This window comes from Lupinus angustifolius, chromosome LG08 (assembly GCF_001865875.1).
Source record: "Lupinus angustifolius cultivar Tanjil chromosome LG08, LupAngTanjil_v1.0, whole genome shotgun sequence".
Taxonomy (NCBI): domain Eukaryota; kingdom Viridiplantae; phylum Streptophyta; class Magnoliopsida; order Fabales; family Fabaceae; genus Lupinus; species Lupinus angustifolius.
The window spans coordinates 14,559,721-14,574,834 of NC_032016.1; the positions used below are offsets into that span (position 1 = coordinate 14,559,721).

At 33.0% G+C, this 15,114-nt stretch overlaps 2 protein-coding genes across 2 annotated transcripts; one reads left to right on the forward strand and one right to left on the reverse strand.

The window, feature by feature from the left end:
- Positions 359-4,558, forward strand: LOC109354862 (deSI-like protein At4g17486). Its single transcript, XM_019597650.1, has 4 exons — positions 359-801; positions 3,004-3,265; positions 3,788-3,855; positions 4,058-4,558. Exons 1-4 carry the CDS (start codon positions 667-669, stop codon positions 4,343-4,345), a joined length of 753 nt encoding a protein of 250 aa, XP_019453195.1. The 5' UTR covers positions 359-666; the 3' UTR covers positions 4,346-4,558.
- Positions 4,995-7,187, reverse strand: LOC109353503 (pentatricopeptide repeat-containing protein At5g42450, mitochondrial). Its single transcript, XM_019595804.1, has 2 exons — positions 5,424-7,187; positions 4,995-5,242 (listed from the first exon to the last, which is right to left on the reverse strand). Exon 1 carries the CDS (start codon positions 7,054-7,056, stop codon positions 5,437-5,439), a length of 1,620 nt encoding a protein of 539 aa, XP_019451349.1. The 5' UTR covers positions 7,057-7,187; the 3' UTR covers positions 4,995-5,242; positions 5,424-5,436.

The following is a 15,114-nucleotide window of genomic DNA, read 5'->3' on the forward strand; positions in this document are numbered from 1 at the left end:
ACCGTTAATAATGGCGTGCATTTGATTCCAAACACAAAACGTGGGACTTACATTTGCCAACTTCGTCCCACATTGGCACCCACCAGTAAAGGAAAAATGCATTTTTTTTATATTTAATTATATTACTATCTCTTTCAATAAATATTATTTAAATTTTTGGACTTTTAACCTAGTAAAATATTTGAATATTTACAATGACCTACTACTAGACCAAACACCTATAAGTAAAAATGCACAACACTTAACCTCAAGGACAATGTCGTCTTTTACTATTTAATTTCCATATTTTTCAACAACATGATTACATATTTCTGCCCCAGAATAGGGAGCTGTGATAAGTATATTTATTATAAAGAAATAAAAAAAACCCCTCTTCTTGTCCCGAACCTACTTTCTCTCTTGGGAATTCCCTCACAAAACAAATTTGGATGTGAAAATTGAAGGGTTTTTGTTTCCCCAAATTTCTAGAATCCCGAGGCCAAATCTGGCTTTCAATTCTTCAAATCTCATCACAGCACAGAGAAAGAGAAAAACTGTTATTGCTGAATCGAAGAATCTGAGAGACCCAGATAGGTAGATTGAGTTTAGAGAGAGAAAGAAGAAGTGGGGTTGTGTCAAGTTAGGGTTTTTGGTTTTCAATTATTTGTTGGGTTGTGAAAATTGAAGATGACGGATGTAATACTTCACATATATGATGTAACAAACAGTGGATCAGATAAGACCAATAGCACCATTCTTCAGATCAACAAGATCTTCAAAGATGGAATTGGCCTTGGTGGGATTTTCCATAGTGCTGTTCAGGTCTCTATCTCTTATGTTTCTTTTCTTGTTTACAGGGTTTCACACTGTTTATTGGATCTAACTTTTTCTTTTTGATTTTTTTTTCAAAATTGTTTTTTTGTTTTTGTTTTTGTGGAGTTCTATGTAGTGTTTTTTTCCTGATAAGTTACTTCATTTTGTGGGTTTTTATTTTGTTTATTGTTTATTATGTAGTTTTGGGTTTAGATTCAATGTTTAATTGTTTAGTTTGTAAGTCCTATCAGCCTTTATATTTTTTAGATGAAACTTTGCATTGTGTTGAGAAACAGCTATTAACTGGATATCGAAGTGATTGTTACATGTGGTGAGAGTGTATGTTTTGCGTGTAGCCATTGTATAATAACTATATTAGCCGTTGATTCTTCAGCATATATGATTACATGTGTACTGTTAATCAATGATTACGTTGATGGATATTGGTCATAGTAGGGCTCTGTCTCAGAAAATTAGCTGATAAACTAGTTCAATGCTTATAAGCTAATTGAAAGCTTATAAGGTAGGAGCTGAAAGTTCATATTCTAGTTGATTGAATGGAAATTGTTTTGTAGGATTAGTTGATAAGCTAATTGATAGGGTGAGCTTTGACGCAACGGTAAGGTTCATGCTTAGGGACTATGCAGAGGTAAGACTACTGCGTATGTCTACCCTCCTCAGAACCCACTAGGTGGGAGTCTCATGCAGCGGATCACCCATGTTTTAGTTGATAAACAAGTTGATAGGTGTAAATTGATATAATACCCTAGCTTATAAGTGAAGTAGCTTATCAAATGTGTTTATAAGCTTGTAGCTTATTATAAGAATTAAGAAGTCTCTTTACTAAATACCAATGGATACCTTATTCTTTGTCAAATAAACTCGTATAGCTTATAAGCTTCATGGTGGTGTTACTAAACCCATTCTAGATTTGCTACTTCTAGACGTTCCTACCTTTGTTAATATAGTGGGGAATCCTATGGAGTGTAGGAGAGAAGTGTTTAAAGTAGTTTTTAGCCATGTGCGGTGCTTAGTTATGACTGGCTAACCACTATGATGGTGTGAGATGGGAGATCAGACAAAAGTGGAAGAGTTAATTGAGATATGCGCACCGGTTAGTATATGTGATCATTGTGATGTATGATATGGATGAGAAAGATGTGATTGGAGACATAACTATTTCTAGTTCTAGGAAAATTAGAATAGAAATTTGTAGTATTAATTGTTGACATCCACAGGCCTAAACTGAAATTATTAGGATTTATTTCTACTAAGTTGTTTGACGAGGTAACTCTTGTCTCTGACAAGTTTAGGACCGAGCTGGGCATTTGGTTAGCAGGGAAAATATATTTTGAGATTGCCCCATTACAACGAATTTGAAGTTAGTCAATTGTGGGGTTCTTACTGGATTAACTCTTGAATAAAGAAGTCAAGTGTTGGTAGATGCTAGATCGTTTTAAATTGCGGCCGAAATGTTGTGGTTTTGGGAGTCTCCAAAGCCGCATTTCAATCACAATTCAAGCTGCATTTTCCCGTAATTTTGGGAAACACAAGATACTCCAATTGGGACCACAACCGTACTTTGAACGAGACATATGATATTTTTAAATGGGGTATTGTCTGGTGTTAAAAGAAGTCAGGAGAGCAATTACGTTACCTTTTGTCTTGATTGCAATGATGAATTGCTTGACTTGGAAATATTGTAGAGGAGACTAAGAGGAAGTATCAAATAGTTTATCTCTTGATTGCAATGATCAATTGCTTGGCTTAGAATATTGTAGAGGAGATTAAGAGGAAGTACCAAATAGTTTATTAGGCTTAACTAATGCTCAAAGCAAGGGGACATTTGACAAGAGGAGTTACATGACAGGTTAATAGCTATTTGCACAACAAAACCTGATAAATTATACAGATTTGACTGCTTCTGTCATCCTTGTACGATTGATTATATAGTTTTATGTCTGTCATATGTTTATTGCATGTATAATTATGCATTTCCAGCTTCCTTCAAATTGTGGTACAGCTAAAGTGGACATGATTGCCTCATGATATTGTGTTTTTGTAATTTATCTGGGCATATTCTGTGTATGCTGTATGCATGCATTTTTCTCGAATTTTAATTTTCATTGATACACTGCACTTTGAATTTTGCTAGCCCTATTGATTTTTTTGCACACTGACATATTGGAATTGTTTGTTCTGCTGTTACAGGTTTATGGAGATGATGAATGGTCATTTGGATTCTGTGAGCAAGGTACTGGAGTTTTCAGTTGTCCTTCTGGAAAGAATCCCATGTATACGTATCGTGAATCCCTTATTTTAGGGAAAACAAACTTTTCCATTTTCAAGGTAAATCAATTATTAAGAGAACTCAGTAGAGAGTGGCCTGGAAGTTCATATGATCTATTGGCCAGAAACTGCAATCACTTTTGTGATGAATTTTGTGAAAGGCTTGATGTACCAAAGCTTCCAGGTAAGCACCTACCTATATTGTGTTGCTAAAGGGTGACTTGGTAATATTCCACATTATATTAATTCCTTGGGATGTGATTTTTCACTGATAAAGTTTCTCTATTTGAATATTACTTCACACTGTGCTTTAATCTGAGTGCCATTTAATTGACTTTATTACTAATTTTATATGCATTTCCTTTAAAGAACAGAAATGTGGCTTTGATTGAAACCGTAATGGTCTTTTGAACATAGGGAGTTAGAAATGGTTAAGTCAAGTCATTAGTGCTTTAGGGCAGGGTGAGAGATGCTTGGACATGATTAGTTTAGAAATTGGGTGGTATTGATTGAGAGTACTTGTACTAGAAGAAAATGGGAGTTATTGGGTTTTAGGGTAGTTAATTCAATGACTCACTTCCCATTTTAAATTTATATGCTAAATGGTGGAGGTTTTTGGCTTTTGCTTTGATCCATCTTGTATATTATTGCTTCTGCACATTACTTTTCCGTTTCCACTGTGTATTCTTAATGGTTTTCATGACAGGTTGGGTTAATAGGTTTGCCAATGCTGGTGATACTGCTATGGAAGTGGCTGGAAATACGGCAGTACGGGTGAGAAATGAACTTCAATCCACCGACTTATGATGTGTTAAATTTTCGTGGACTTGTATCACTATACCTGGTTGTTTTCACTATGTTCACTTTTTTAACACTTCAAAACATTTAGCTATTAGTTATTACTCATTAGTATTGGCATATTTTGATTTTTAAGGAAACCTTCGGCTAAACTGATATTAATACCTGGTTATTGCAGTTGCGGCAAGCCAAAACAGAGATTGTATCAGCAAGCAAAGTAGCATACCGGTTCCTTTTAGGTGTTACAAACAATGTTAAAGCTGGTCCAGAGCCTCCTAGCAATTCAAACAGTGGAGGTGGATCCCCTATATTTCAAGCTACTTGGTTGAAAAATATTATTACCACTGGTGCAAAACCATCTACTAGTTCAGAAGCTGAGAATCAGAATGGGGTTGTGCCTCAACCACCAATTCGAGAAGATGACAAGGTACTGCTACACCACATGTCATCTTCACATGATAGTTGAGGGATTTCATTCTCCAAAGGCTAGTTCTGCTGTGTATTGTAATCTGTAAGTCAAACAAAAGGAAAGAAATTTTACATGTTATTCATATTGTATCATATGTAAAAATTTCAATTTCTTGTTCAACAACAATGTTATTTGTCCCTCGTAAGACTATGTTCATTGAAAGATATATTTGTACTATTTTCTTTCCAATCTGAATATGACTTGGTTAAACTTTGGTGAAGTTCCACCAGTGATTGGACTAATGGTTGGTTTCACACTTACACTGCAAAGTACAATACTGGTAGATTTAGCCATCTTTCACTATCAAAATCTCTTGTGCACCTTTATTTGGTATCATACTGAGATGCATGTGTTTTGTGTAGATTTTGTTATGATTATAAACGGGAGATTGCAAACTGAAAATAAATCAACCCATCAAACTTAAAAATATTTCTTCTTCTTCTACTACTTGGTTTATAATTTTTTATTAACTAAACCTGTTATCCAAACAAGCTTCGGTATTGGTGAGGTTATTTTGTGAGAAATAGGTAAGGGATTAAATTTATCATCAATTGGGGCAGAAGGTTTCTTGCAAATTAAGAAAGCCTAAAAACAATAAAAGTTTGCTGCCAAAGCACTTAACGTATGACATTAGAAAAACTAGCTACAAAATATTCAGCATGTCATACACAGCTATCAGTGAAAACCTGAAAAGTAAGAGTTTTACCTGGATGCTAAATAAGAATGCAGAAAGAAATGGTATGTAGGACATAATGGCATACAAATAAAATACAAGGTAAACAGCCAAATCTGAACTCTCGCGGCAACTTTTGTAGCTCAACCTTGAGGTGGCCAGAAAGTAGGGCCTGAAATCATACAAATTGGTATGAGCAGTTGAAAAATGAAAATGTATTTGGCACCAAGAAAATTATCATAAATTTCTCGCATCGCTTAGATTCGGCTATACCATAGTTATTGTCACTAGCCTCCGAAATACCCTGCAATACCGGAAGATGGCCAGTGTCATCTTGCTCACCATAGAATGCCCGAGTCTGGAGCTAAAAGAAAATAACATTCAAAGGAAACTGAATTACACCCTTTATTTATGCTCAACTGAAACTGCAAAAATTGTTGAGCAAATTGGAATCCTCATTTTCCCTTAATTGCTCATAGAAAAATCTCAGGAGCACATAAATTTCATTATTTTCAACATGATTCTTGTCTGCAGTAAGAAAGACATCAACTTTGCCTTTGACTTCAATCCAACTGCAACCTGGAATCCTCTTCATTCCTTTTTCCTTCATCTCCATTCTCAGTGTTGACACATCGGACCACCTACCAGCAGCAGAATGGGCATTTGACAACATCACATATGACGACACATCGTCGGGATCCAAAGCCAAGATCTTTCTTGCTGCAAGCTCCCCCAATTCCATGTTGGAGTGGATTTGACAGCCCCCAAGTAAGGCCTTCCAAAATCCAATGCCGGGGTCAAACGGAATGCTGTCAAGGAAACCCTTAGCTTCTGTAAAACGTCCAGAGCGGGCAAGCAAGTCAACCATACAAGCATAATGCTCAGATTTTAGCAAACTGGGGTTATCAAGTCTGGCTTGATTGAAATATGAGAGGCCCTCGTCAACAAGACCAGAATGATTACAAGCCCAGAGTAGACCAAGAAGGGTAACCCCATTGGGTTTACAGCCAGAAGAACACATTCTTTTGAAGAAGCTTATTGCTTCAGCACCTCTTCCATTCTGTGCATAACCACATATCACAGCATTCCATGAAACTGTGTTCCTTTTACTAAGTTTTTCAAACATTAGGAGGCTGTCTTCCATGCTTCCACACTTTGCATAAAAGCTTACAAGTGAATTACCAACAAACCCACCAAGCTTACCCAAAAACTTGATTGCACATGCATGGAAAGTTTTCCCAATCCCTAGGGCAGCTACATTTGCAGCTGCACAAATCGCGCAGGGGAAGGTAGATTCATTAGGTATAAACCCTTCTCTAAGCATGTCAATAAAAAAATTCAGAGCTTCTTCATTGTGGCCTGTTTGGCTACACCCACCAACCATTGCATTCCAAGAAACAACATTTCTCTCAGGCATCTCACGGAAAACACACAAAGCATCCTCAAACCTCTTTTTCTTCAAATACCCAGAAATCATAGTTGTATAAGACACCACATTGGGATATAGGGTATCTCTGAAAGCCATCTGCGCTTCTTCGATAGCATTCAACTTGACATAGAAATCAAGAAGAGCACTGCCAACAAACACATTAGAGTTAAGACCCATCTTCACTGCACAAGCATGAAGTTGCCTACCAACAAGAATATTTCGAAGTGCAGTAGAAGAGTGAAGCACAGTTCCAAAAGTGAACTCATTGGGTCTAATCTCTGAGTTAAGCATTCTTGAAAAGAGATAGATAGCATCATCAAGCCGGTTCCGTTTAGTGAAACCACCAATTATAGTGGTGGCTGATGCAACAGTTAAGTCAGACATTTCTTCAAACATGTGACATGCAACTTGGAAAGTGATTGAATCAGGGAAATATGGAGGAATGATTGTTTGTACAATTGAAGAATCATGCTTGGTGGCATGGGCATAATCATGGGTTTGATTTGTTTGAGTCAGATACCTACAAAAAAGAACATGGGGCGTAATCCATTTGTGCTGAGCGATAGAGAGTGTAGATACTAAGGTTTTCATGTCAGTTTTCTTCATCCAAAGTTGAATTGAAGTGTTCACATCACTGAATCAATGTTGTTGTCTTACAACACTTCAATAGGAATTGTGTTCTGTTTCCCACGAATCAACTTGCGTTGTCGTATGAACTTCAATGTTGTGTTCTGTTTCCCGCGAATCAACTTGATTGGATTGGATGTAAAATTAGGTTTATTCAAATATTAAAGAAAAAAAAAAGAAATGACAAAAAGGAAAGTTTGTTTTGTTTAATTTATTTCAATTTTGGGTAAATCAGACCTGACATCAAATGGGATGATGTCACGTAAATGTTGAAGTGTTTTAATAGATTAAAAAAATTGTGTCATAAATGATTTGGATTCGGATATGTGTGAATGAGAATGATAGAAATCATTATAAAGAGAGTATATCAAATAGAAATTAGTCCAATTTTTGAAGGAATAGTTTAATATTTTATTAATAAACATGATTTATAATAAATCATTATAATATCATTCAATTCATATAGTCAACATCACATAGTGAAATAAAGACTTATTTTTATACGATAATTATATATACATTATGATATTCTGGGTTATGGTGAGTATGACTTGGGTGAACATTTAAAAAGTCTACTTTACTAATTTAATATTTTTTTTTCTTTTAATCTATTATATATATATATATATATATATATATATATATAACAAAAAAAAAAAACTTCTTGTCACATGAGACACGTGTTGTGATCTTCTGCAAATTTTCATGCTTAAAACACTTTATTGATTAATGGATAACACCATATAAAAAACATTCTTACCGATTGTTAGAAAATAACTCATAAATGACAATTATAATAATATTAATAATAAATAATAAAGTGATTTGATTCTATTTTCACATTCACTTTTTTATTTCTCTCACAATTTCGTTTCTTATTCATTTCTCTTCTCTATTTCAGACTCAGAACAAATAATAAAGAAGATTTGAAATACTTTTCACATATTTTTCATCTCTCTCATTCTCTATTTCATATCTCATTCTTCTTGTCTATTTCATATCTCTATCTTCTTCTTTGTTTCATATCTCTCTTTTTATTTGTTTCATATCTCTCATTTCTTCTACTTGGTAGTTACAATCGAAAATATTTCATTCGATGAATTTACTTCGTTATCATCATGGAAAAGATGTGTAGTGATCTTTGTTAAACCTAATATAATGTTTATGTATCTCGTTACTAAACCTTCATCTTTGTAAATTTGTTCTTATTTTGTATATATGTTCTTTACGGTGCATCTTTTTCATTGATTTTTTGTTTTGTTTATTTTATAGATTTGTTCTCATTTTTCATTGATTTTTTGTCGATTTTTCCATAGATTTGTTTATTTTGTAAATTTGTTCTTTAAAGTGTATTTTTTATTGATTTTGTTGTTTATTTTCCATTGATTTGTTTATTTTGTATATATGTTCTCAATGATTTTATTATTTTTGTAGATTTATTCTTCCAATAATCATCTTCTTTAGCGTCTGATTTACAAGGATCTCACCTTAAAAATGATCAAACCCTAAAAAATAAATAACATGATAGTTTTCTCAAGTCCAATATACTTACTTTAACTATATTATGGATAAATATGTAGTTTTTGTCTAATGGTTCATATTTGATAGGATTTTAATAGTAATTGGATTGAAATTTTTATATGATATACCCTATTAATTGTCTGATCTTAATTTTTCACTGCAATTTGATTATAATTTGTATTAACATTTCTGGTTGTTAAAAAGTTGTATGATTAAGAAAATTTTATCTTATTTAATTATAAAAAATTATATATATCAACTTAGGTTTCCTCCGGTCATATAAATGGTGTTGCTTTATTTGATTTTGCATATGTGTATGATTTTGATAGAAGATAAATATTTCTTTATTTCATTTCTCCAGTGTCATTTACAAGATCTGGTTGTGATCTATTTCAGTTAGATAACTATAATAGCAACACGTATGGAGAACATAATCCAAGTTAACTTATAAGTTTCTATATTATGGATCATTGATATCTTGGTTTTATTATCAAGAACATATCACATCTAATATGTCTGCATAATCACTTTAAAGTTCCATTTTCCAATTTAATATAATTTTTCTTTCGCGCACAATATAATAAAGTCCATACATAACTTATTATTAAATACATCTTTTGTATAATTTATCTATAATATCAAAATTTGTTTTCTTAACTGTAGCCAATGTGCATATAGGGAAATCACGGATGAGAAGATTCTCAACTATAATAATATTGTGCTCAGACAATCTAATCTAGACATCAAGTTATTGAATTTTATATCACTTATCTTTCTTCTCTCATCCTTCTCATATATCTTTATGGTTCTATCATCTTTTGCATTTTGAAGAATTTAAAGCCTAAATAATCCTAAATCATTTCGATTGCTATCTACTAAAATATTATTTTAGTTGTTGTAATCCAAAATAATTAATATGTCCTTTATTTTGAAAAAAAATCTAAGCATTTAATTACAATGTTTTTATTTACATTTCTATTTATTACTACTGTTCATATATTTCTATTATTATCTATTAAAATATTTTAACAGTTTTAATTTTAAGTAATTAGATCCCTTTATTTTGGAAAATTTGTAATATTTAATTAAATCATTCCTATTTTCATGACCATTTATTACTAACATTTCATTCATATCTATTAAAATATTATTTTTGAAATTGTCATACTAAATGATTGAAGTTTAATATATTTTGAAAAACTAAGTAATTAATTCCAACTTCACCTTTTAGAAATAGTCAAAAGTAATATACTATAAAAAAATGATGAACCAGATACATTTAGTAATAGTGAGAAGTAATATCACATAAATAAACAAGTTCTCAACATGTACACCTATATTTAGCTGGTGTAATCCTAAATAAGTAATATCTCCTTTATTTTGAAAAAATCTAAATATTTAATTACAATGTTCTTATGTTCATTTATTACTATTGTTCATACATAAATAATATCCTATAAATAAAATAAATAATATTCTAATAAAATAATATCTTAGAAATAAAAGAAATAATAAATCAGTTGCATTAAAAAATAATCAGAAGTAATATCACAAATATAAACAAATTCTTTATGTGTACACATATATTAAGAATGGACAACATAACTTCTTGTATTATTTATTAGTCAACCAAATATATAGACTATACAGTGATTAACATTTTGTTAATACATAATATTCACATCCTAATTCATTACTTTCATTTATAAACCTTTTTTATTTACCAATTTTCCAGTTTCCAATGGTAAAAAATTAAAACATATATTGCTTTATTATAATTTTCGAATTAAAACAATTATTGATTTAAATTACCATTGTTTCAATTTAAAGATTTTATTTATTGTTTAATTTCTCACTTTATACTATTCACTTTCCATGGCTGATTAAAATTTCAATTAATTGTTGCATATGTAATAGCATGTTTCCATTTACTTTTCTACATAGGTACACCATCATGACATTTTTTTATAACACCGTGAAAATTTGATATATTTTATTAAGTATTTATTTTAAAAAAAATAATTTTAGAAAAGAATCAATAATGATTTAGGCTAAGACGTAGTTGTGTGTTACTCTTTTTTTGTAAATTCCCATTTTATGGTAAATTTTTGCAATTTTCTATGATGAAAAGTTTTTGGACTGCTGTTGGACCAAAATTCGGCCCAGTAACGTGTTTTTGAGTTATGTAGCTCGGAATCGAATTCTGATAGCACCATTGACTTCAAAGTATTATTTCGAGTCAGGATAGACATCAAGTTGTCCGTGATACATTTCTAAATATTTTTCCACTTCGAATTTGAGATTTCGAAATTCTATCCGTAATCGGAAAATTTTAATATCCAGCCGAGTATTAGCCGAAAATACTCGGGCATGGTCTCATCGCGAATGTTTCGCTGAAGAAGTCACTTCACTTTCACGAGTGAAACTTGTTGGGCAAGCTGGCAAAAATACTCATCTTTTACACTAAATCTCTTAAACCCTTCATCTACCATTTCACCATTTACTCTTGGAAGACATTGACTCGCCTCCTTAAATCTGATTCAATTCCTTTTAAAAGAGCCACTCTAGTTAGAGAACCCTTGGCTTGCCTCCCTAAATCTGATTCAATTCCTTTTAAAAGAGTCACTCTAGTTAGAGAACCCTTGGCTTGCCTCTCCAAAATCTGATTCATTGCACCTTAAAAGAGCCATTCATCTTGGAGATCTCTTGGCTCTTCATTTCATTTCTCTCTTCTTCATTTAGATTTTTCTCAAGAACACCCAGGTAAGTTCTTAGTTCTTTGTTCCTAATCTCTTAGAAATCTAACCATTAGTTGTTTATAAGATTTTAGTATGATGTTTATACGCATGTTACGAACATTTTCAACCATCTAAATTTTTGAATAATCTTCCCAACTCTTGTTTATCCAATAAATCGAAAAATGGGTTTTTGTGAATTTATAAATTGTTGTTTTGAAACTATGAAATATTGTTGTTCATGGAACTATTTTAGTGTTTAAAATATATGCATGTGTTGCTTTTGATGAAAATAGATGATGATGGTGAAATCAAGGATGTTTGATTGAAAATGTCATTTTAATCATGAGATCAATCCTTATAAAAAATGTGTTGAAATGATTATGAACACGATAGGAATCGTGGACGAGACTTTCAAGGATAAATGATGGTTCAAGAATGTGAATCTTGGACTAGATGGATGAAAGTCTCGGATGTTCTTAGACTGGATTAAAATGATGTCTTTACCTTAGAGTTAGCAAGTAAACGATTTAACTCACAAATCACTGATTGAGTTTTCGGTATTTTGTTTCGAAGCGTTCGAAGTCGGACAAACTACGCATTCACTTAAAGGAGATCAAACGCACTACAACCCAAGGTGATGGAGAATACATCGGGACATAGTGGTGTCCGAATATGACACTTGGATCTCCCAACTACCTCAAAAGTCAGGAGTTATATTCAGCGATGGTTCGTAGTGGTAGGGATGTTATTCCTATATTATATGATAATGTAAGATTGGGTCCCACAAGAAGCATTCCTTTGGGAAACGTCTTAGGATGGGTCGATTGATATAAAAGACTAATTAAAAGATTTAATCGGCTAACTTTGGTTATTGTGCATACTCATTATGAATACTGAAGTAGTGGAAAGGAAATTCATGGGAGACGAATGAGCCCCGCGATGTAGAGAGGGACATCGATGATGGTGATTCGTCAGCAAAGTCTTAAGGGTGAGTCTAGGTGAGACGAGTCCCTTGTATTTCTGGATGAGATATTTTGTTGGATCGGAAAGTTCCCACTGCACAAACTAGACGATCTCTAATAACCCCTCTTTGTAATCAGGATCAATGAGACCGATGCCCAAAAAGTGTTTGATACGACACCATCCTGAAATGGATAGTTCTTCGGAACCGATTGATCATATATATCGTTGCGAGGAATAATTTTTGGTGCGTTCAAATTGGATTGTTATGGGACTTGTACTCTTGGTTATTCCCGAATAGTATATTAGGAGGATATTGGTGTAAGAATGGATGAAATAAGTATAACATTCATACATTGAGATCATGGATATTGATCCTCGTGATATGAGTTATAACATCATTCATCATTATGAATTATGTTTGTGATCTATATTGTGTATATTATACGTGTCTGTCTGGATGTGATATTCCATGTAATTCCACATCGTCAATGAATAATATTCATTAGATGTCTTACTCTCTTTTCTTTTTTATTCTTTCTACTTGTCTTCGGTTCACGTTCTCGTTTAGATGGATCGTATCGCGAGGATTCAGAGCTATTGATTCTCGGTGTCCCAGGAGGAGACATGGAGCAATGACGGACACTAATACACCTACACATGCCCTTGTGCCTTAGAGTTTGAGATGGTTTGTGATGGCTCTACGACGCGCTTCCCTTCACATCACACGAACTTGGAGGCTTCTTTCACCTTACCTGCTCGGAGATTTGCACCTACTACACCATCAATTCAGTTTGTGATCCCTCACGGACCCACTACTGCTGGACCATCTATTAGGTGACAAAGTAGAGATGATGTGCCCAATTCCCCACCAGGAAAGAGAGCTACTAGACGATGCTGCCCGATCTTCAGGCAGATTTGGGAGTGGGTAATAAGTCACAGGGTTCATTCATTGACCCGGATGAGGAGGAGCTGGAAGCCAAAGAGGAAGACCGTGTGGAATTAGTTTGTATAGAGGACTTCATTGAGGTGGTGGGTCTCTCCTCCGATTCTGAGACGGAGGAGGACCTAGTGAGTGTCCTAGCACACCAGAGCTAGTCACTAGTGGTCATTTCCATTTCTAGTTGCCCTTAAGGCGGGTATCCGTGTAGGGTATTTTGGATGTTTTGAATAAACAAGACTATTGTATATATTTTCAGTTTGGATTATGATGTATTCTGTTTTGCTTATGTCTAAACGTTTTCAGTTGTTTTCAATAAAGAATTATTACACGATATATATATTAAGTGGCTTTCGGTTACCATTAGGTAATGATCGTTGTCTTTTCCACAATTTAGGTTACTTAACGTGATGTCCCAAAAAGGAGTCAAATGTAAATGAAGAAGTTTTACATTACAAATTTTTTTTACCCATTTTTGGGTAATATTGTTGGAGAAATTTTTGGGGCGTTACATTTGATGCTACTTTCCATGACATTTGTTGATGTCTATATCATTATCAAGGTCACTCAGACGTTTTAATAAGATTGATAATTAAGTACTTTTAAACATGTTTAAAATCACTTTGTCTCATGAGAATTTATGGGTGACATATGTGTTCTTAACCATGTGAATAAACGGTTAACATGTGTTCTTAATCATGTGAATATACGAGTAACATGTGTGTTCTTAACCATGTGAATGCATGTGTAAGATGTTTGTTTCAACCATATGAATATACGGGTTGTAAGGAATTTTGGGTCACACATATAATGTTTAAATGTGTTTAGTGTCATTATTTTAAGTAGTCAAATTAAAGTGATCTAGTTCAAGTAATGTATATGGGTATAGACATAATTGTCATCAAAACTATTATGTAGATATCTAAAGTCTTATTTCTACTTTTATGATGCGCAAAAATAAGAAATAAGAAAATTGAAAAGGCATCACCCTTAAGGAAAGGGAATGTTTGTCTTATAAATAGGGGTTATGGTCCCTAATTGTAGACAACACAAAACATTATGAACCACAACATAAGTTATTCTCTTCATCCCATTAGAGGAGAAACTAAGACTAAGAGTGATCTACAATTGGAAGATCAAAGAACCTATATGTTCTACTATGAAAATGATTTACATACAAGGACATATGACATGAAGTTGATGGTATAAAGTTCATTCATTATATTCTCTATGAATACATTAAGGTAGTTTCCGCTCTAATTTTGTATATCTTCTTGATGATTTGACATTAAAGATTTTCGCTATATATGATGATATTGTTCATCATCTATAGTACGTATTGTGTATATTTAAGTATTAAAGTCTTTCAGTTTTCCTATACGGATAACATGTGTGCTCTTAACCACAAGATTGCACAAATAATATGTGTATTCTTAACCATGCGAGTACACGAATAACATATGTATTCTTAACCATGCGATTAAAAAATACCACCCTGTGTGAATGTATGAGTTACTTACTATTATGCAACTCTAATAGACTCTTGAATTCACTCACCCATTTAGCTTTTTTCTTTTAAATTCCTTTATTCTCTTTGCAAGCAAAATACCCATAATGAAAACTAATATCCAAACTGTAACACCGCAAATTTTACGAATTTGAATTATAAGATTTTATTAATATTGTTATTAATTATATTTTCGAAAATGAATTATGGGAATTTTCGGTAAATAATTAGACAAAACTCTAGTTGAGTTTTAGTCTTGTAATTCTATTTCCAATTTGGTGGTAAATTTTCATGATTTTTGGAGACATTCGGTTTTGGACCGCTGTCGGGGCCGAATCTCACCCGTTACGGCTCAAAAAGTGATTTTTGAG